At 37.5% G+C, this 20,449-nt stretch overlaps 1 protein-coding gene and 1 long non-coding RNA gene across 2 annotated transcripts in view; one reads left to right on the plus strand and one right to left on the minus strand.

Annotated features, from left to right (window-relative positions):
- VEGFC (vascular endothelial growth factor C) overlaps positions 1–16,817 on the plus strand; it is a 109,610-nt gene extending 92,793 nt beyond the window's left edge. The window contains exons 4-7 of the mRNA XM_014945493.1: positions 8,353–8,504; positions 11,705–11,814; positions 12,068–12,398; positions 16,275–16,817. Of these exons, the coding sequence (XP_014800979.1) occupies positions 8,353–8,504; positions 11,705–11,814; positions 12,068–12,398; positions 16,275–16,389 (708 nt within the window). The 3' untranslated portion in view covers positions 16,390–16,817. The remainder of the gene's footprint in view (positions 1–8,352; positions 8,505–11,704; positions 11,815–12,067; positions 12,399–16,274) is intronic.
- Positions 10,177–19,604, minus strand: LOC106889967. The gene is made up of 3 exons (XR_001412435.1): positions 19,482–19,604; positions 11,802–11,864; positions 10,177–10,222 (listed from the first exon to the last, which is right to left on the minus strand). It is a non-coding gene; the product is annotated as an uncharacterized LOC106889967 (long non-coding RNA).
- Between the last annotated feature and the right edge of the window lie 845 nt (positions 19,605–20,449).

Here is a 20,449-nt window from a genome sequence, read left to right on the forward strand (position 1 = left end):
TTTCCTCAAGGATCATGTAAAAATAGCCATGCTTGGAAATATTTTCTAGGGTCTTTTGCCCTTGCTATGGGTTTGGTAGATCTTTAGTTAGCCATGGGCTTTTTCACTTTTTACCTCATCTTTCTGATATGTTAAAGAAAACTAATTGTAGTGGAAATCCCACTTCCTTTTTCAAGTAGACTCAACTTGCTGAAGGTGCAGTACATATTGGTAAGGAAGATACACAACTTTATAGCCAACTATAAAATCGTGGCCCATGGAAATGTTGTTTCTTTAACATGAAACTTCTCTGTGCTCTGAGCCATCTTGAGAAGGGAGTAGGAAAAGAGGACATAAAGAAAACAGGAAAAAACCAAATCTTTACTTTTAATACATTTTCTGTCCTCATTTATTACTAAATCTCTTTGTCTGAGAGATTCTACAAAGAATATTCAGTCCTCAGTGTAAGATAGTGGTAGATGGCCACACAGCACAGGAATAATGTAAATTAAATAACTTAAACAACTTAAACAAGGAATATGATAACACTTGTTCAAGCCCATAGTTATTCCTACAAACAGCTGTCCTCTTTTAATACACTTTCTGTCCTCATTTATTACTAAATCTCTGTCTGAGAGATTCTACAAAGAATTTTCAGTCCTCAGTGTAAGATAGTGGTAGATGGCCACACAGCACAGGAATAATGTAAATTAAATAACTTAAACAACTTAAACAAGGAATATGATAACACTTGTTCAAGCCCATAGTTATTCCTACAAACAGCTGTCCTAATTCCAGTTGCTTGAAAGGTACAAATATAATTTTCATAAATAAATATGGCCTTTTTTTTTTTTTTGTCTTGGCATGTATTTATAAAGTTTAGCTGTCTTGAATAAAGGCTGGTCTTGTTACAGAGGGAGTTATTGCATTTAGCACAGGTTTGATTTCCTGGTCTTTGAGCACCTTGTCAGTTTGGGGTAAATAATCCTTTTCTATTCATCTCTCTATGCATATCTATTGAGTGAAGTAATTTTTTTTGGCCCAGTAGAGAAATTTTAGACTAGTACTGGGTTTCTTTTTTAAGTTCCTGATGTCATTGGCAATGATATGATACAGGAGTAGTTAAAGGTTTGACAGACTCTGAAAAGGAAAATGTTAAAGGATGTATCAGAAAGAAAAAAGGGGCAATAGCATTGGTTTGTTTTCTTACCTATTGTGTAAAAGCAAGCAATTTAATTTCTCAGTTTTCTATCTTGCTTCTGCTTTCCAGTTTTATCTGGCCCTTGACAGAACGCAGTCTTTAAAAAGCCCTTATAAAGGCAGAGAGCTATAGCTATATCTCCTCATCTGTCATCATCTCAAATCTTTTCAAAGTTCTGTCACCACAGCTTACCCTATAGCTGATGAGAATTAGGAAGAAAAAAGTATTGGATTCAAGACCCTTCTGTGGAATTCAGGTACCCTATGCACCTATTTTCACTACTGTTTTCCTTTTATTTCCTGAATGAAATGAGAACCAATGGTTAGTAACCTGGCTTTTTTTTTTTTTTCATAAGTCACCATTTTTGTAGCTTTATTTTTGGTGCATAAACTCCATCCAGTAACTTCATACTGTTCACCCTGCAGAAAAAGTGCTCAGCTGAAGGTCTTACTGTGAGGGCAAGTTCTAGAATTCATTCCAGACATTAAAATCTAAAGAAAGTTGATATCAGCTTTCATGAAAATTAATTAAAAAGGACAGAGCTAAGCATAGAAGTTATTTTTATGGGGAGCAAATCATTGACTGGCAGGAGAATGGAATAGGTCAGATGATCCCAGATGGCTTTTGGAACAGTGCGGTGGTCCAGAAAGAGATCAAAAGTTCTCTAGTTTGGGCTGTGCTTCTTCTTTCTTGCTACTTAACTTTACTAGGAGAAAAATAAAAAAGTATTCTGCTTTGCTTCTAATGCCATTTTTTTCACAAAAACTGTTTCTGTAGCTGCTAAGGGGTGTCTACATAGTCATGATCGGGATGCGAGACAAGTTCTTAATTAAGATGTGGTGCAAGTTCTGTGAGAATATTTGAGGACGCCCCAGGCTAGTTCATAAAATGCAGTAGATCTTTTCCTTCTCCTTGACCCGTGACACTGCAGCAGCCCAACTTTATAAGTGGTGGCTTGTCTAGTGCAGGTCTGTGGGTAGGGTGGTTGGTTGGGTTTTGGTTTTGTGGTGTGGTTGTGTTGGATTTTTCTCTAATTCGTCATTAATCGAGCAGCTGCTCTCTGTTTCCATGAGTAATTCAACAACAGTTCCAAAGACTGGAACTACCTGGTGGAGCAACAGCCTGTCCCTCAGCTGGAGTTTTTTATGTCCCACCTGTAGGTACTCGCCTATATGTTGAAGGGAAACAGTGAGGAGATATTAAAGAGCCATCTCATTCCATTCTTCCTCTTGGCTGGCAAGACAGACAGTTTTTTGGCTTATTTCAGCACATTTGATGTAAAGGTCTTAAATCTTGTTTCGTGGTTACAGTAATAGTCCCTCAAGGGAAAACATCGTTTTAAGCAGTTTGAAATTAGATTTAGAGGAGCTGTTCTCACAGGAAACAAGCTAACAGCTTGAAATTGTTTCCCATATTTGAGATGTACATGGTGTTCCTTTACACAGTTTGAAGATGCATATGTCACAAGAATTTTCAGTCGTTCTGAACTTTACCATTTCTGCCTTTTCCCATGCATTTTTCTGTTAGAGTGATGACTGTAATGATATAGTTTAGGGGGTTGGAACTGGATGGTCCTTAAGGTCCCTTCCAACCCAAGCCATTCCATGATTCTGTGATATAGTAGGTACTATTAATAGTGGGAGATACATCAGTATAAATTCCTAATGGTTTCTGTTACAATTTCTGGGGAAAAAAAGTGATTAAAATATAAAAACATAGAATAAGGAATCCCAGCGTATTAAACAGATATAAAATGTGTTGTATCAGATAAGTTACCTGTTATGTCATGCATAAGCCTTGAAATACTCTTTTTTTGAAAGATTTAGATAGTAAAATAAATAATGATGATGTACCATTTTTCAAATAGATTATTTTCATTCTTTCTGGTATAGAGATGTTTAGATTTAATAGAATAGATGTTTAGATTTTAATAGAATCTATGATTCTATTCTATAAAGATGTTTAGAGTTTTGAAATCAAAAAGTCTTATATCCTTAGCTTGAAAATCTCTCTAGACACATTGTGCTCTGTTACACAGGTTGCATCTGGCCAGTCCTACTGTCACTTAAAGAAGTGCAAAGATCACAAGTGATGGAAACTGAGAGACAATCAATTTAAGGAAAAGTTCTTAAAATAACCCACAGTCCACCAGAAGAACGTAGTGTGGTTACTGTAATCTGGGGAAAAAAAATCATACATAAATTCTGTATTTGAAAAGTATCTACAGCGATAAGCTTCCTTCTTTCTGATAGGAAAATGAGAGTTATTTTATATTTCAATTGTCAGTGATCATAATAATAATAATATTAATAATTGCATGTGTGCTGATACAATGGATATTGGCACATATGATGACAGTGCTGAATAAATTAATTTAGCTACCAAAGCAAAGAAATTCTTTCTATAAAAATCACCAGTTTTTTTCTGGAATGTATGGTATGATGTGCTTCTAGTCCAAAGGAGCTATCAGTGCAGTGAATCAAAAATACATGGCTTCCTAAGGATCAGTGAAGAGGAATATATGGGAATTTTTTTTTTTTACAGGAATTCTTACAGTGCTTTTGGCAGGCTGGGAAGGACGGGGATGGTGCACTGGGCATCACAGTAATTGCAGGTTGTGGAGAGCAATTCAGAGACACCTTTGCCCAGTGTCTCTTGCTGTGCTTCTCACCTGAGTGTGTGCACTGATCTTCAAGGATTTAAAAAATGTATGTGTAAAAGAACAAATATCCAGGGTTAAAAAAATAATTTGTAGCTGGATAAATGAAGGTAAAAGTTATTTAATTATTCCCTTACCTCTGTATTAGTCTTAAAAGTTCTTTAATTATATACCTATCTGTACAGGGAGGCAGAAAATACAAGCGTAAGAAGCTGACGTTTGGGTGTGTAGGATATGCTACCTTTTAATTTTGGCTGATGCAGTGGAATGAAGGTTCAGTATTAAGCCTAAAATACTCCTTATTACAGATTGTGTAATCCAAACGGATGAAGAAAAATGACCTTCCTTCATTATTGAAGAAGAATGTTTTGAGTTTGGCTAGGTTGAAAGGCAGATATAAAGTCCTCTTGATAATGGGCAGTGGGAACTACAGAAACTACATATCCTTAAAAAAATAATTTAAAAATGTCCTGCAACCAAAACTTTTTTATAAAAAAATCTATATAACATCAATGGCTGTCGTGATTTTAGCACAAAAATTTCTATTTTAGCCATTTACTGTACAAAAGCCTTGAGTTTTTTCATGACAGATCTTGTTGAATGGTGAGCAACTCTAGTTTAACCAGGGAGATGTTAAGATTACCCGACGTGCTCCATTATAAACTCTCTTGTCCTTCTCAGCCTAACTTTGCTGTTCTTTAACAACAGGGGTTAAATTTTTCTCTGCCAGGTGTCCAACTCGGCTTGATGTGTTGGTTTTACTTCTTAGCTTTTTTCTTTAAAAATTCTGCAAAAAGGGTGGTTCTGCTTTTTCTTGAGTGAGAGAGAAGTATGTAGGGCTTTATTGATAAAACAAAAACTAGGATTTTTTTTTTTTTTCTCTGAAAAAAAATGTCATGTTCCCTTATTTTAGGTAAAGGATATGACACTTGTTTGTGTTAGAAATGTGTGGTTTGTTATCTTTGAGAGAGTCTGCATACTTTTAAGTGTTAAAAAAGAAATCAAGGAAGCAAATGGAATTGTTGGGAGACTTGTATTTGTCACTAAGTACACTTTCCAACTTGGAGCTGAACAAAAATCTGATGCAGTTTCAGATCTAGGCACCCAAATCCCATCCTCTAAGGAGAGCCTGTCATTTGTCCACCCACCTTTATCATGTCGAGAAGGAAGGAACCTGGCTGATCCAAAAGTAGCTGGGACAAGATGTGCGTGTGCCAGAATGCCAGAAATTATGCTGGGGAGCCCAAAAAGAGGGAAGGGAAATCAAGCTTTGTGTGGGCTGGCTGGCTGAAAGGGAAGCTTGCTGGGCTGAAATGAGGGGAGGCTGGCGTGGAGAATTGTCATATTGGGTGAAGACCAAAGGGACAAGGGCTGAACACAGCACTTTGAAAAGAAAAGAAAGAACTGGTGAGAAATGGAAGACCTGAAAACAGGGTTTCTGTGACAAAACAGCCTTAGACTGGCTGAACAGCACGTTATGTTCATGTGAAATGCATTAACTATATATGTTTTTCAACTGTTCTTCAGTGCCATAGAGCTTTCGTTAGTATGTGTTATAAACTGAGATTAATAGTATACTGACATAGTTACTGACTTAGGATATTAGCTCATGTGGACAAGGTTAGGACAGAGCTTTTACCGAAATTTTTGGGCATTTTTTTTCTGTTTACTTTTGTTAGATATAATACTGTTTAGTTATGCTAGCAATATTGCTTTGGTGGTTGCGCTCCACTGGTTTCCTGCCCTCAATACACTGTTGGTAGTGCAGATGCATAGGACAACATGGGCAAGTTGAGTATAACTTTAGCAATGCTCATTTAATGTACTTTAATTTGCTGCTTAAGGTACTCTAATTACTACTGTTTTTTCTCAAAACTGCAAGCAATAAAAGCTCTCCACTGAAAAAACTGCCCTAATCCCTACTGCTGTGGGATCTCGTGTTCTTCTGGGGACTGAAGCTTGTTCTTTGCAGTTGTTGGTCCCAAATGTTTGTCTTTAGGCCTTGGTCCTTGAACAAACACGAAGGAAATGTCATTTTCCTATTGCCTGTAGCATGAATTTGTCCATTTTTTACTAATATGAAGTTGGGAAGGGGGAGAAGATTTGGGCCTTGAGGATTTCCTTCTGAAAGCCCAACTTGTTTAAATACAGACACAAGTCTTGTGTATGGGGGGGATTTTTGTCATGAGTAAAGGTCAGTGCTTAAAAAACAGATCCCCAAAGAACTCGGCATGTATTTTCTCAAATGTGTACTGAATGCAGAATGAGAGCTATTTCTCACAAACATGGTCCTTGCTGTCTCGTTATCTACACCACCACCTTCCTCTTCTCCAGTTTCCTACTTAAATTGTGCATTATAAGAACCTATGATGGCCTTCAGACAGGTGGATATTTTAAAAAGAAGTGAATAACTACGTAAAGCTATTTTCATATAAAATATTGGTATGAAAATGATAGCTCTGTGATACGATTGCTGCTCTTTTTGGATGAGGCATCTTGGTAAGAACGCCTTTTGTGATTAATTTTAAGGAACTTTTATAATAGATAAGGGTAAAGGCGCCAATATTGGTTTGGAAGCCAAGAAGGATTATAAGTATAATAAGTTGATGATAAAGTCCATTTCCAGAAGTCTGTGTTGAACTTGGTTCAAACCCTGGAGGTGTGTCTGGTGATAATCACATTTGAGAGAAGCAGACACTGATTTAGGCGTTCATTTCATTGATACCACACTTTAAACTAGACGTGGACTCGTGCCCTCATCTTATTAATGACTCAAGACCAAAATTTTAAGAAGTGTTATTTGTTTTGCAGCTGGAGCAAGAATCCAAATGTTAATATGCTTTGACTAAAAGTCTCTTTAACAAGAGAAACTCCTTCCATAGTAGCTTCCTAGATGGATAGTTTATTTCATCAGTATTTGGAAAAGGCAGGGAAATGTTTTCTTTTTAATTTTCTTTCTACAAAAGCAAACATATATCAGTTTGTATTTTTAGATTCTAGTGGGGGAAAAAAAAACCAAAACCAATTTAAAACTAATATAAGGGATGTGGTACTTTTTGCAGCAAAATAATAACATTGTCATCTTCTGTAATGAAAAAACCGACATGTAAATATAATACTTTTGCCATTTCAGTTCTTGAATGATGACACTTCTTATGCTATACTTTTTTAAAGATCTGGTCACGAGATACCATCAAAATTTGTTTTGTAAACTAGATAATAGCTATAAGAGTTGATGATGCTTTATACAGTTTAGGTTTAAGTTGTGCAGTTTGGGTGTATCGATAGTAGGAGCTTTATTGTCACTGCACAAGGGCCCCTTTATCTCCTGCTACACCCCTGGGCTTGCTGGCACCCAGACTCACTTGCCAGCTTTGGTGCAAGGTGTGGTTTTCAGGAGATCTGCAGATGTACTTCGCGTTTTGTATAATTTAAAATTACCAGCATTTTCATTACATTTGTGTGCTGCCTGTATGCCATGCATTGTTATTGATAATGACTGCAAACAGGTTTCAGCTAAAAATTAGCTGAATACAGTCTCATCAACTGAAACTGGAATAATAACCAATGGCCACGTTCTTAAAGGTAGAAAAGTCCCTAGAAGGTGCAGAAATATCCTTAAATATATTTGGAAAAATATACTGCTGCCTATAAGACAACAGTGCACTATTACCCGTTTAAAAATACTGCCAAAAATAGTTTTAAAAGCTTTGACCTGAAGTATTCATCCCAGCTTTTCGGGAGACTATTGAGGTGTGAGTCTCACAGCAAAACCTTAATTTGATAAAGCAGATGCCCTGAGTTGGGTACCAACATGAGGCTCCCTCTTTGTCCAGTTTTTCAAGGTATCGCTGAAATTGTCCTCTTTTTTTGTTCACCTACATGGTTATTTTATTAATAGTGAATATTTCTTAATATCCCCCCCAAAATGTAATAGTTGAAGATGCATTCTGTTAGAGCAACCGTACATTTAGCATTGATACAAGTACTGGAGAGTCAGAGTATGCTGCAATTCAGAACTTGTTCATCCAAAAAGGTTTTGATCCAAGTCCAATATATTGCTCTTTTACACAAGCTCTTGTAGTTGTGCAACTGCTGCGTGAGGCTGTAGCTCACCCCTTTTTTTAAGTTACTCTTGTTTTCCAACTTTTTGAAGCACTTTCCAAATGATACGTTTTAGATATTTTTTTTTTTATAAGGCTGCCAATGTAAAGTCATTTCCTCTGGACAAATGAGCTCTTTGTTAAAAGAGGAAAAGGTACAATGTCAGTTTGAACGTTCTGGTGCCAAACAGGCACGTAACAGAGTTTAAGACTAAAAATGTTAATTATGGTGGCAGCGCTATTGTGCTTATTTTGCACATGATGATTACTTAGTGGTATAATTGAATGACGACAGAGAACAAAACCCCAAACTTAAATTCCTTATAGCTTTTTTCTGTATTTATTTTTTTTTTTTTTAAAAGTCATGCTGTTCCTGGTGTATGAACCCCATCTTTCTTCCCCTGTCACAGCTGTTTGAGATCACGGTGCCTCTCTCGCACGGCCCCAAGCCCGTCACCGTCAGCTTTGCCAATCACACCTCCTGCCGCTGCATGTCCAAGCTGGATGTTTACAGACAAGTCCATTCCATCATCAGAAGGTCCTTGCCAGCAACACAAACTCAGTGAGTAGGAGACTTGGCTTTCCCATCACATTACGAACAAGCCTATATTTAATTTTTATTTTTTCGTTTTTTTTTCTTAAACATTCCCGGGAGCTTTACGTGTTTTACATGTAAATTGTTTTACGTGGAGAAAAATGTTAACTAAAGTAACATTCCCTTTCAACCCAGTGGATAAATTGGAACTAGACAGTCTAAAAATGAAAAAGAATGTTGTCTGTGGGGTTTGTTTCACAGAAAGAGCTCCCATGCAATTAAAGCATAAAGGAAACATCAATAAAATCAACTTTTTGGGGGGGTTGGACTAGATGATCTCCAGAGGTCCCTTCCAACCCCATATCACTCTGTGATTTTTTTAATTAAAGAAAGTCATCATAAAACTATCACAAAATACTTATTTTTGCTAATAAGGATTAGACAGCGTTTCTGTCTAACACTGTATTTTCCTATTTGAAACGCTGCTAAAAAAGAGACCTGGTTTTAGGGAACCTTTGACTAAATTTTGGACCTTTTCATATGCCAGGAGTAAAAATAAAACAGAATGGGAAGGGGGAATACAGGGTTAATTGCCAGGCCGCAGAATTAGCATATTGATTTCTTTGGTGATTTTGAAGGAGAAAGTCAGAGAGGGAACAACTGAGCAGTTGAAGAATTCCTTCCCTTTGTTCTGCAGAACAGAGTGATGGTTTAATGATGTATAAATATTCGGTAGAACAAAAATACATAACCGAGGAACATTTGCTGTAGGGAGGAAGCAACACTAGAAGCTGAATTGGAATTAATTGTAGACATGTTTTATTAGGAATAGTGCAAAATGCTGGAAGCTGGGTTGTCTCCTCTGTGCTTTCATTCACTTAAAGTCGGGCTGTTTTCTGACATGTTCCAGCTAAATGGGGATTATATTCTATTTGCATTCAAACTACTGAATTTGTTCATCAAAACACAGGTCATTAACAGTGGGCTAGAAAAATATAGGCAACAAATGTATTAATAGTTTAATTGCGTAACGAACAGATTTTTACAATTCAAACCCCAAGGGTCACTAATGAAGTGAGATTGTGCTGACTGCTGGCAGCTTCTCGTGCTTCCAGCCGAAGAGCAGGGGTGATGCCCATTGCAAGAGTTTATTCTGGCAGGAAGCAGCTGCCATAATTAGAGGGAATTAAACATTTGGCCACCACACTTTGACCAGCACTCCCAGTAAGGGATCGTGCTCCAGGAAAGGGACGAGCGAGGAGCACTAGCTCAGAATACATACAGGGCTTCTCTGCTCTTAGGTACTGTCTTTAAAATCTGTGGCTTTTTCAAGAAAATAGGGGGGGAAAAACGCAAACCAAACCAAGGTGAGTGCTTGTAGATTCTAGAAGGGGAAGTAGAGATGTTCCTGGTGGGTGCCTGGCTGCTCTTCAGAATCCCACTGGCATTTTTTTCTTCTCAATTTCTTTTCGACTTCTTATTTTTCCGTAACATTTTTATTTAGAGGTTTAACGCTAATAAAACTGTCATAGAGCCCAAACTTGGAAGTGTACTTTCTTGTCACAGTGGCAGATCGATGTGGGTGCATCTATTTATGTACATGCTAATTTTAACAGAAATATAGTCGTGGCTTCCTCATGTGTCACTGCAAAGAAAAGCCAAGAGTGTCATCTCTGGGTTTAGGGTAACAACGCTCAGGGTTTTGTAAGAATTCAAGACTGGATTATGTCACAATGCCCAGGCACCTGTTAGAAAAAAGAGAAAAATGACATCTAAGATAGAATACAAATAGTTGGTCTTCTTTTTGTTTTTATATAAAACATATTTTTCTATGCCCAGGCACCTGTTAGAAAAAAGAGAGAAATGACATGTAAGATAGAATACAAATAGTTGATCTTCTTTTTGTTTTTATATAAAACATATTTTCTGAAAAAATTTACCCTGAGAATTAAGGTCTAGGGCTTTCCCTGTTCTCTCCTTCTTTTCCTTCCAAAAAGTAGTATCTACCTCAACACACTCGCGGAGCTGAGGCACGTGCTTCAGAACACCTCCTGGATTACTGGGGTCTTAAATTATACTCTTCTCTGTTTATATAGAATTTCATCAGGACATTTCTGAAAAACTTTACCCTGAGAATTAAGGTCTAGGGCTTTCCCTGTTCTCTCCTTCTTTTCCTTCCAAAAAGTAGTATCTACCTCAACACACTCGCGGAGCTGAGGCACGTGCTTCAGAACACCTCCTGGATTACTGGGGTCTTAAATTATACTCTTCTCTGTTTATATAGAATTTCATCAGGACATGCAACTAAGAAAATTGTCGCTCTTCATTTTAGAAGTTTTGGGTTTTGGGTTGGGGGAGCAGAGGAGCCTTCAATATACATCATTCAGATCCAGGTCTCTATGAGGAGTTTTTTGTCACGTGGTTTGTGGGTAGGCACTTCAGAACTGATTGACAAGCCTATTTTAGATGTGGTTTGGACGTTGTATAGATTAAATATATAGATTAAATGTTTTCTTTGGTACCGCCACCTTGGCTACAAAACTCCAGCAGGCAAAGAGCATTAAACTGTTCAATTGTTTTATTGTCTTTCATTTCTAAAGTGAAGAGGCATCTCTGCTGGAGTCCAAATCTTTAGATTCAAGGAAGTTGCCCAGGATTGGAGTGGCTGATGAGAAGGAGTTAGTTCATGTCACGTAACTTTCACGTAAAAGGGAAAGGAATCTGATAATCTGATTGTGTTTCAGAAATTAGAGTTTGGTCTATAGCATTCATTCAGAAACGATTATCAGCCCTCTTTTGATGTCTCTATGTGTGAAAACATTTTTTGTACTGCAAAAATCAATGTAGAAAATTTTGCCTGTTAACCACCTATGTGGTATTTGGCACACAAGTTTTTTTTATACTGGTCTATTTTCTATATGAGGCTTCCTTTCAAGGGTTAGATCTGTTTCCAGAGTACCTTAGGGAAGTACAAATATCGGTTTCTAGAAGTTAGAGCTAAAACTTGAGATGTGAGAACATATCCTCAACAAATAGTTGATGATTCCCATAGTGGGTAGAACCTTAATTAGTAACAGATTTGATAGGAGTTAATACGGTTTTTGAATGAGCTGAAGCTTTTCAAAAGGGTTTTGTAATGGAGGGAAACAAAAGCAATTTAGCACCTAAAATAGATGTTTTTCTTCAGATATTATGATAATAAATCAACAGTATAATTCATTCCGCAGGTGTCACGTGGCAAACAAGACCTGTCCAAAAAATCATATCTGGAATAATCAAATCTGCAGATGTTTGTCACAGCATGAGTTTGGTTTCTCTTCTCACCTCGGGGATTCTGGTAAGCAGCTCTGCTTAAACGGTCACATGTCGTTCCATGTTTTGATTTCGCTAAAAGAGAAATTAAAAACATGAAAAGTAAATAGTTGAATCTTTTATCAATGTTATTGCTGATTGTTGCCTGTCTTTTGACATACGTTTGCTCTTAAAACATCGTAAAAGGTACAAATTAAATACCATTTCTTCACTTAAAAACAGGAGATGGGTAGAGGCAAGATGCTGATAGTTGTGCGGTTTCTCCGCTGTGTTTCTAGACACGTCAGAAGGATTCCATCTCTGTGGCCCAAACAAAGAGCTGGACGAGGAGACCTGCCAGTGTGTGTGCAAAGGGGGCGTGCGGCCCTCCAGCTGTGGACCTCACAAGGAATTGGACAGGTCGTCGTGTCAGTGCCTCTGCAAAAACAAACTTCTCCCCGGTTCCTGCGGGCCCAACAAGGAGTTCGATGAAGAGAAATGCCAGTGTGTGTGTAAAAAGACCTGTCCCAAACATCAGCCGCTAAATCCTGCAAAGTGCACCTGTGAATGTATAGAATCTCCCAATAAATGCTTCTTGAAAGGAAAAAGGTTCCATCACCAGACATGCAGGTAAAAACTCAGTCTTTAGCTCTTTCGCTGTGTTCAAGACGTAAAATTTTCAGTTATTAGTTGCCGTGATGGATTGCTTTGTAGCCTTAACTAAACACTAAAACTCTCTTCAGTTCACTTCTATCTTCTTTTATCACCTCTAAGAGGAAACAATGGGGCAGAAGTAATATTTTAAAGCATGTGTAGTTTCTTGTACTCCTATTACTACTTCATGTGATTTAATTTTTTTTCTTTTGATGAAAATGAGCTGTAAGTTCAAGCTCCCCATTTTTTTTATGCTACTTAAAATCCCACTCTATTTTTCCCCAGAACTGAATATTGCAATTGAAATAACTCAAATTTTCCTGATTAGATTTGATGGGTTAGTTCTGGAGATAACATCATTCGTTTTCCCTTCCTAAATTTTTGCATATCCTTCATTTTACTCAACTGATACTAAACATTTTTGAGTGCATAAAGAATCCTTTATAGCTCTGGGTGATTTCTGTGAAAAGTAAACATATATAACTATAAAACAGGCTGCCCACATTCATCATTTAAAATGGGATTTGGTCAGGAAAAAAACTCTGCAGTTTCTTTATATATCATGGCAGCTTTTCCTTCCCCGACAGCTACACCCGCAGTGGTAGCAGTCTGTATAGAAAAATGGGAATGATTTCAGGTTCTCAGAAACAAACCGTTTCATTTTTGCTTCATGGATGTTGTGAGGAAAGTTTTCCTGTAAAGTAAATTTGTTAAAACAGAAGCAATGCCATTTGGAGCAGAAAGACCACTTATTTAGTAATATATGGGAATCCTTCTATTATATTAGTTCAGGCACTGGAAATGAAAAATAGAAAATAGGGACATTTAGATGCCTGTGGTCAGAAAAACTGGGACATTTAAATGTCTTCTTATCAAAAGTAAACCTTACGTACTGTTTTTATATCACATGAAGTTAGTAATAAATATATTGCCAGATACATAGAATTAGTTCATCTTGAATAAAGAAAAAATGTCTAGGAATGTCTCATTAGGAATGAGACCCGTATTGAAGTCTCTAAAATAGAGGATAAGATTAATAGTAACTGACATTATGTGTTTTCCTGTTTGGCCAGTTGAGTGGAATAGAAGAGTTGTTAAAAACATAAGAAATAATTCTTCTCTATCGTTCAGTTTTTATTTTAATTTTATGTTTGCAGAGGGGAAAAAACCAATCTGATTACCTTGAGCTTTTCTCTGGGATGTTGTGGTTGGATACGATAAAGAGTTTGAACCCCTTTCTTACTTGCAAGGACAATGTTTTATGGGGTGCTTTTAGCTGTTTCTCTTTTCTAAGCAGTTTATCTTTGTGTAGAGAGGGAGAATTATTTGCATATAGTGTTACTGCACAGCTCTCCAACCAGTAGCCCTGTAGATAGTAGCACTGTTGAGGAAGAAAAACTTTTTTTTTTGAAAAAAGAAAAGTAAAAAGCCCAACAAAACTGACTGCTCAGAATCTCAAACCTGAGCTTTTGGTAGCCAAAAAACCCCACAATTCCTGACCATAAAGAGAAAGTTACCACCAGCTCACCCAGCACTACACGCATGGGCTGCTCACCTACCTTAGCTCCAGCACCCTCAGACTGGCCTCATCAACACGGGCTTCTGTCACATGGAAGCACTCCATAAACAACATTTAGCCTTAATCTTTTGAAAGCGCTGCTCTATTGTTCAGCAGAGTTTCCTAAGGAAACCACATTTATACAGTTACAATGACTCCGCTACTGTTCACCCGGTGCCTTCACCTCAGAAATGTATTTTGGTCAGTTTTGGCCGGGCCAGATAACCAGGTACCTCAGCTGCAGAGCCTTTTAGAGGAGGAGAGGGCCCTTCTTGCTCTGTTGAAATGTTCCAGATAAGGGTAAAATTGTGGTGACCTGACCTTGACCACTGCTGGACACAAACTCCCAGGGGAGGGATGCTTTAAGTGAAGGTTGCAGTTCATAAATGAGCCCCCCTATTTAATGATGACCTGGCTGCTGCTTGGTTTGTGCAACAAGGCATAGGTGGGTGGAAGAGTTGAGCTTTTTCTTTTTTTTTCTTTTTTCTTTTTTTTCATTTTTTTTTTCCATACCTTTCTCTTATTTCATTATTTCATTCATTATTCTCCTATGGTCAGTCACTACATTAAATACTCTAACTTTCCTGGTGGGGATGGGGAAAAAAGGCAGGTGAGATCAGTGTTTCATCCACTGCATCTCTACAAAGTACCTTTTTTCCCCAGAACAACCCACTGCTGGCTGCCTGTTTGCTCGGAGCACTAGGTCTTTGGTGAAGAAGTGAGACAGTAAAGTTCTCTTGCTTTCTTTCTCAAGTGACACTGTGATTTTTGTTGCCTTTTACCATGATTTCCAAACACCAAATGAGTAGGGCTTTGAGAGGTTCCCGTGAGCTGCTAGGCTCATCTCAAATATTTATATGAAGTGGCACAAAATCATGTCACTCCCTTAATTACAGAGACCACACTGGTGAAATAATCTGTGATTAACGACATTGCAAACACTGAGCAAGATGTGACTAGTTAATAAATGTCATGTTTGCAGCCTTCCTCATTCCTCGTGGTTTTCCTCATAGCCAGGTTCCTTGGTTGTACTGGCTGCCTTGAATTAATGTAACTCTAATCCAGACCTCATCTCATAAACAAATTATTGCCCAGTGGTAAATTGGTGTCCAAAAGAAGCACACACCATATTCACTTATCTGCAACAACAGAGAGAGTAGCCACAAGCCCAAAAGAAGAGTTGCCTCAGGAAAAGGAGACTGACATTGCCTTAATATAGCATACTCTGTGTCTTTGAACTGAAGTAAGTATGAGTTATAGTCATAGATCATAATATCAGTGTTTCACAAACATTATTTAAATTCGGTGTTGAAATTCGAAACATATACTTTTGTCTTTTGACTCCTTGCCAGAGTCTGAAAAAAAAACAAAACCCCAGACTTGTACTTTGTCTCCATTATACACCAGAAAGTATTTAGCATTGTTATTCTAAGGTTATTTTAGGTCAACTTCTTGTTTTAATAGAAAAATAAAATAGGAAAAGGAAGAGTTCAGGGACAACCACAGATACTATCTTTGTATAACTTCTATTTTTCAGTCAAGGAATCTGTCAAGAAAAATTCTGCTGTGTTTTAGGTAGATGTGACTTGTGGTTTAATGCTCTGTTAAACTTATTTTAATCAAGTAAGGACTACTTCTGTTCTTTTTTTCTTTAAGATTTACCATAAACGTGATCTATTCCATAGATAGATGCCATGTGAGGTGTCAGTATGTCCCCCCCTGGCCTCAGGGGATGGATATAAGAGTTTGCAGTGTGAAGGATGTATGTTTTGGTTTTCCAGATCAGAGTCGGGGGGTAACAAAGGCAGAGAAATCTCTCTTGGGCTTGTTGCAGCAGTGAATGAGGTGAGAAACAGTCCTTGGTGAGAAGATGGTACATTTGCTCACCACCTGGGTCTGGATTGCCACCTCAAACATGCAGTAGGTCATTGAAGTAGAGAAAAATATCGCTGCATTTTCAATATTAAATTTTAAAAAGTACTAGTGAAGATTAGAATGCGACCACAACCAGGCAGTAGGTTAAAAATATTCATGAGTATCTGTTGCAATAGAATAATTTCTCTTCAATAGCAGTCATTATTCATTCTTTCATTGGCTTTTGTGAAGAACAGTCCAATTCAAGACCTTCTTATGCCAGAACACAAATAGAAGTTAAAAGACGCATTTGTAGGAATGAAGTATCCCGTTGAGAAACGGCAGCCTAACCGTACACAGCTTTCTACTCCAGCTTCATATGAATGATCTTGTTTCATTAATTCCCCCTTTTTTTTTTGTTTTTTTTTGCATGCCCTCAGTTGCTACAGACCGCCCTGCACAGTCCGGACGAAACGCTGCGAGGCTGGGTTCTACTTCAGCGAAGAAGTGTGCCGCTGCGTCCCCACATACTGGAAAAGACCACTCCTGAATTAGCAGAGAGAGCACGACTCCCTGCCTGGGTGTACTAGTTCCTTTTTTTCCATGAGAACAAAAGAACAGCAGAAACTTTTTGCTGATATTTGGAATTAAATGTGCACCAGGGACCCTGTGGGGCTTTCGGAGACGGACGCGTTGGGCTTTTCTCAAGACGTGGAAAGCAAGTGTAGAAAACAACTGGGATTCATGTTTTGTAAAGGACTCAATAAGGACTTATTTTCTGCCAATGACCAAACAGCCTAGGTTCTTCCTCTTGTGATTTTTTTTTTTTTTTTTAAAAAGAGATAATGACTATATAATTTATTTCCACTAAAACCATTGTGCAGCATTTCTGTTTATAGCAGTAACAATTGTTAAAGCTCACTGTGATCAATATTTTTATATCATGCAAAGTATGTTTAAAATAAAATGGAAATTGTATTATATAAGGGTGAGAATGTTTAATCATCTGCCTATGGACAGGAACTACAATTCAGCTTTATTATTAAGGCCTTAAAAGGGGAGGAAAGTGGTTAAAAGAAAGCACTTTTATGAGAAGATGACTACAGAGATTTTTCTCGTACCTGTTATATATGTTATTTGAAATAGAAAGAGTTATACTTGGAGTTTCCTGACCAGTGGTATTTCTGTCTCTAGAATGAAATTAGCAAAGTACAATTAATAACTACTGAAAATGTTGGAGATCCTGTACGTTGCCTGAGGAGGAGGATACACTTAAAGGACTGTAGCAACTACGCACATTCCGAAGTACAATTAATAACTAATGAAAATGTTGGAGATCCTGTACGTTGCCTGAGGAGAAGGATACGCTTAAAGGACTGTAACAACTACGCACATTCCAACATACCTTTTATTTTATTTCTTGTTAGGATTCCTAAAGAATGATATAGGAGGATACACTTAAAGGACTGTAGCAACTACGCACATTCCAACATACTCACCTTCTATTTTATTTCTTGTTAGGATTCCTAAAGAATACAATTAATAACTACTGAAAATGTTGGAGATCCTGTACGTTGCCTGAGGAGGAGGATACACTTAAAGGACTGTAGCAACTACGCACATTCCAACATACTCACCTTCTATTTTATTTCTTGTTAGGATTCCTAAAGAATGACATAAAATAATGGCTGTTAAAGGTGATTAGTATGAAAGTGAAAATGCCAACTATGCTTTTTATTTAGTGCTACAAGCTATATTGTAAAATTTACAATTAATAATTGAAAATGCTTTGGTGCGCTCTATATAAAATAATGCCTGGTGAAGGTGATTATTATGAAAGTGAAAATGCCAACTATGCTTTCTATTTAGTGCTACATAGCTATATTGTAAAATTTACAGTTAATAATTGAAAATGCTTTGGTGCGCTCTATGCTTTCATACAGTCAATCAGGTATCTTGACCAACAATGTCTGTCTGGGCAAAAATACTTTGACTGAAAAGAATTACCACTGATATTCCAAGGGGGACATGAAAGGACTTCACCGGTCTGGGATGGATTGACATAAGGAAATTGTCAGGACTTCTCTTTATTAAAGAGAACCCAAAATCAAACATCTGCGAATCTAAAAAGAGGTAAGATTTTTAACTCGCATTGGGAAAGAAATGTGCATAGAACCATCTATTCAAAATTGAAATATTTCAGAAGCTGGAAGGAAGTTTGTAAATTATAGAAACTGCATTGGGTGCGGAAGTGGAACAAGCAAAGCTGCAAGGTAAGATATTTGTAATGGGAGTGGGCAGATTCACAGAAATAATTTTAGATGTCATTAGTGCTGGTTCTAAGCAGCTGTTCTTAAAAGAGATATTAATGAAATAGTATTATTTCCTATTGTTTCCTAGAAAGTTGGGGACGAGGCGGGAAAGGAGGATTGCTTTTCTAGATTCGTGCATATTTAAGTATCAGAGTTCCTAAAACAGAATGAAAGCTATTTTTGATTACTCGCTCTCCATTGTGGGTTGGGACAGTCTAACAGGTATAATAGGCAGGAGGAGAGGCAGTTTGGGTTAATAGCCAAAATATTCAGTATTACTAAAAATCCAGGCATCTGCTTCTATATGTCAACTGCTTGAAGGAAGCACAAAGTATCTAAAGAAATCAATTAAAGAGCAAACTTTAACGGAGAGAAAACAATCTGTAGGTGAAGCTCCCAATCAATTAAAGAGCAAACTTTAACAGAGAGAAAACAATCTGTAGGTGAAGCTCCCAAAATAAGCTTTTTAATTTCTCTCCACGCTCAATACAGAAGAGCAGCAGTGGGGGAAGGACAAAGGAAATCCAAACCCAAGAACAGAGGCTAAGTAAGCCAGTATCTAACAGATAAAATATGTACTTGTGGTTAAAAAGGAGGCGGGCACAAGTGAAGACAGAGCAAAACTGCACTCCAACAAGTAATTCTATGTAGAGTGTAAAATATGCCTGTTAGAATACCGTGCAAATAAAAAAAACCTACTAAACCAAGCAATGCTCACTTTAACTATCTGAAAGGAGCTCATGAAAGCAGAGCTAATAAAACTATTCTGGCTGAGCAGATATTTGGATTTCTACTGAGCTTTCTACACTCCAAAATCGTAAAACCCATCAGGGCAGGGCAGGGAAGGCAGGGAGCTGGAAAACCAGAGCTCCAACTTTATCACGAACATCAGCATTCAATAAGAATGACTTTTTCAAATGCATTTTTTTTTTTTTCCGTTTCTTAACTTTCTCCATATTGAGATTTCTGGACGTGAATTAATAAACTGCTAAGTAAAACTAAGATTTAAAGAAAGCAAAGAGCTGACTTCTAAAAGTTGCCACAAATCGGGTTTATGTCTGAGCAAAGAGACTGGTCAGCTCTTCTCAAAGCCATGCAGATGAGCAGAATAATATATTCAAGCAGGTGACAGCATTTTCTGGTAACCAGGCTCTCCAGTTCTGCTTTACATGGAAACAGTGAATCTTTTAAAAATGCATTATACACAAGAACACAATAAAGATCACAGTTATCATCATTGGTATAGCCTACAGATTTCCCATTCTGTATGATAAAATGGGATTCTGTTTATCTCAGTGCTGTCACAAAAGCATCTATATTTAAGAAAAAGTTTACCTGTGGAGAAATCTAGAGTGGAGGTATAAGCTGCACAGCAGGTCTTCCTTGCATCTATAATATAAAGTAGCTGATAGATTTACAAAACCTTCAGTTTTGAAGTGTTACTTGATTGTGATTTTCATCTTCATTTCAAATCTTAACTTGGTGTTCTTAAAATACCTGAAAGAGAGACTATACAGCTTAAAAGAGGATCTAAAAATAGAAGTGATGATTCTAACTCAGAATAAAAAGCTTATATTGTTATGGTGTTCTTAAAATACCTGAAAGAAGGACTATACAGCTTAAAAGAGGATCTAAAACTAGAGGTGATGATTCTATATACAAGTTACTCTGCACTAACTCAGAATAAAAAGCTTATATTGTTATTTGTGTAAAACCCCTCCACCTTCTGCAAAAAGTACAGGGAGCAGAGAGAGAGTGTAACTGCAGTAAATCACCTTTAATAGTAAACAGACTTACGCTTGCATTTCATGGGGTATTTACAGTGGTTTCTGTATTCTTTCAATATTTTCCTGTATGGGGACCATAAATCACACAGAGCATCCCCTCCCTACCTGTTTATGGGTGGGAGCTGCCAGCCTGCTGGCACGTTTCCTTCATTCATGCTGAACAAGACAATTTGTGTAAAACCCCTCTACCTTCTGCAAAAAGTACAGGGAGCAGAGAGAGAGTGTAACTGCAGTAAATCACCTTTAATAGTAAACAGACTTACGCTTGCATTTCATGGGGTATTTACAGCGGTTTCTGTGCTCTTTCAATATTTTCCTATATGGAGACCATAAATCACACAGAGCATCCCCTCCCTACCTGTTTATGGGTGGGAGCTGCCAGCCTGCTGGCACGTTTCCTTCATTCATGCTGAACAAGACAGAAAAATCAATTTTTCTCTGTTCCGTTTGAAAGAGCAGCATGAAATCCCGCATATGTAGCGGATCATCTTGAAAGGCTTAGCATTAGGATCCCTT

Source organism: Calidris pugnax, unplaced genomic scaffold (assembly GCF_001431845.1).
Source record: "Calidris pugnax isolate Ruff unplaced genomic scaffold, ASM143184v1 scaffold58, whole genome shotgun sequence".
Classification (NCBI taxonomy): domain Eukaryota; kingdom Metazoa; phylum Chordata; class Aves; order Charadriiformes; family Scolopacidae; genus Calidris; species Calidris pugnax.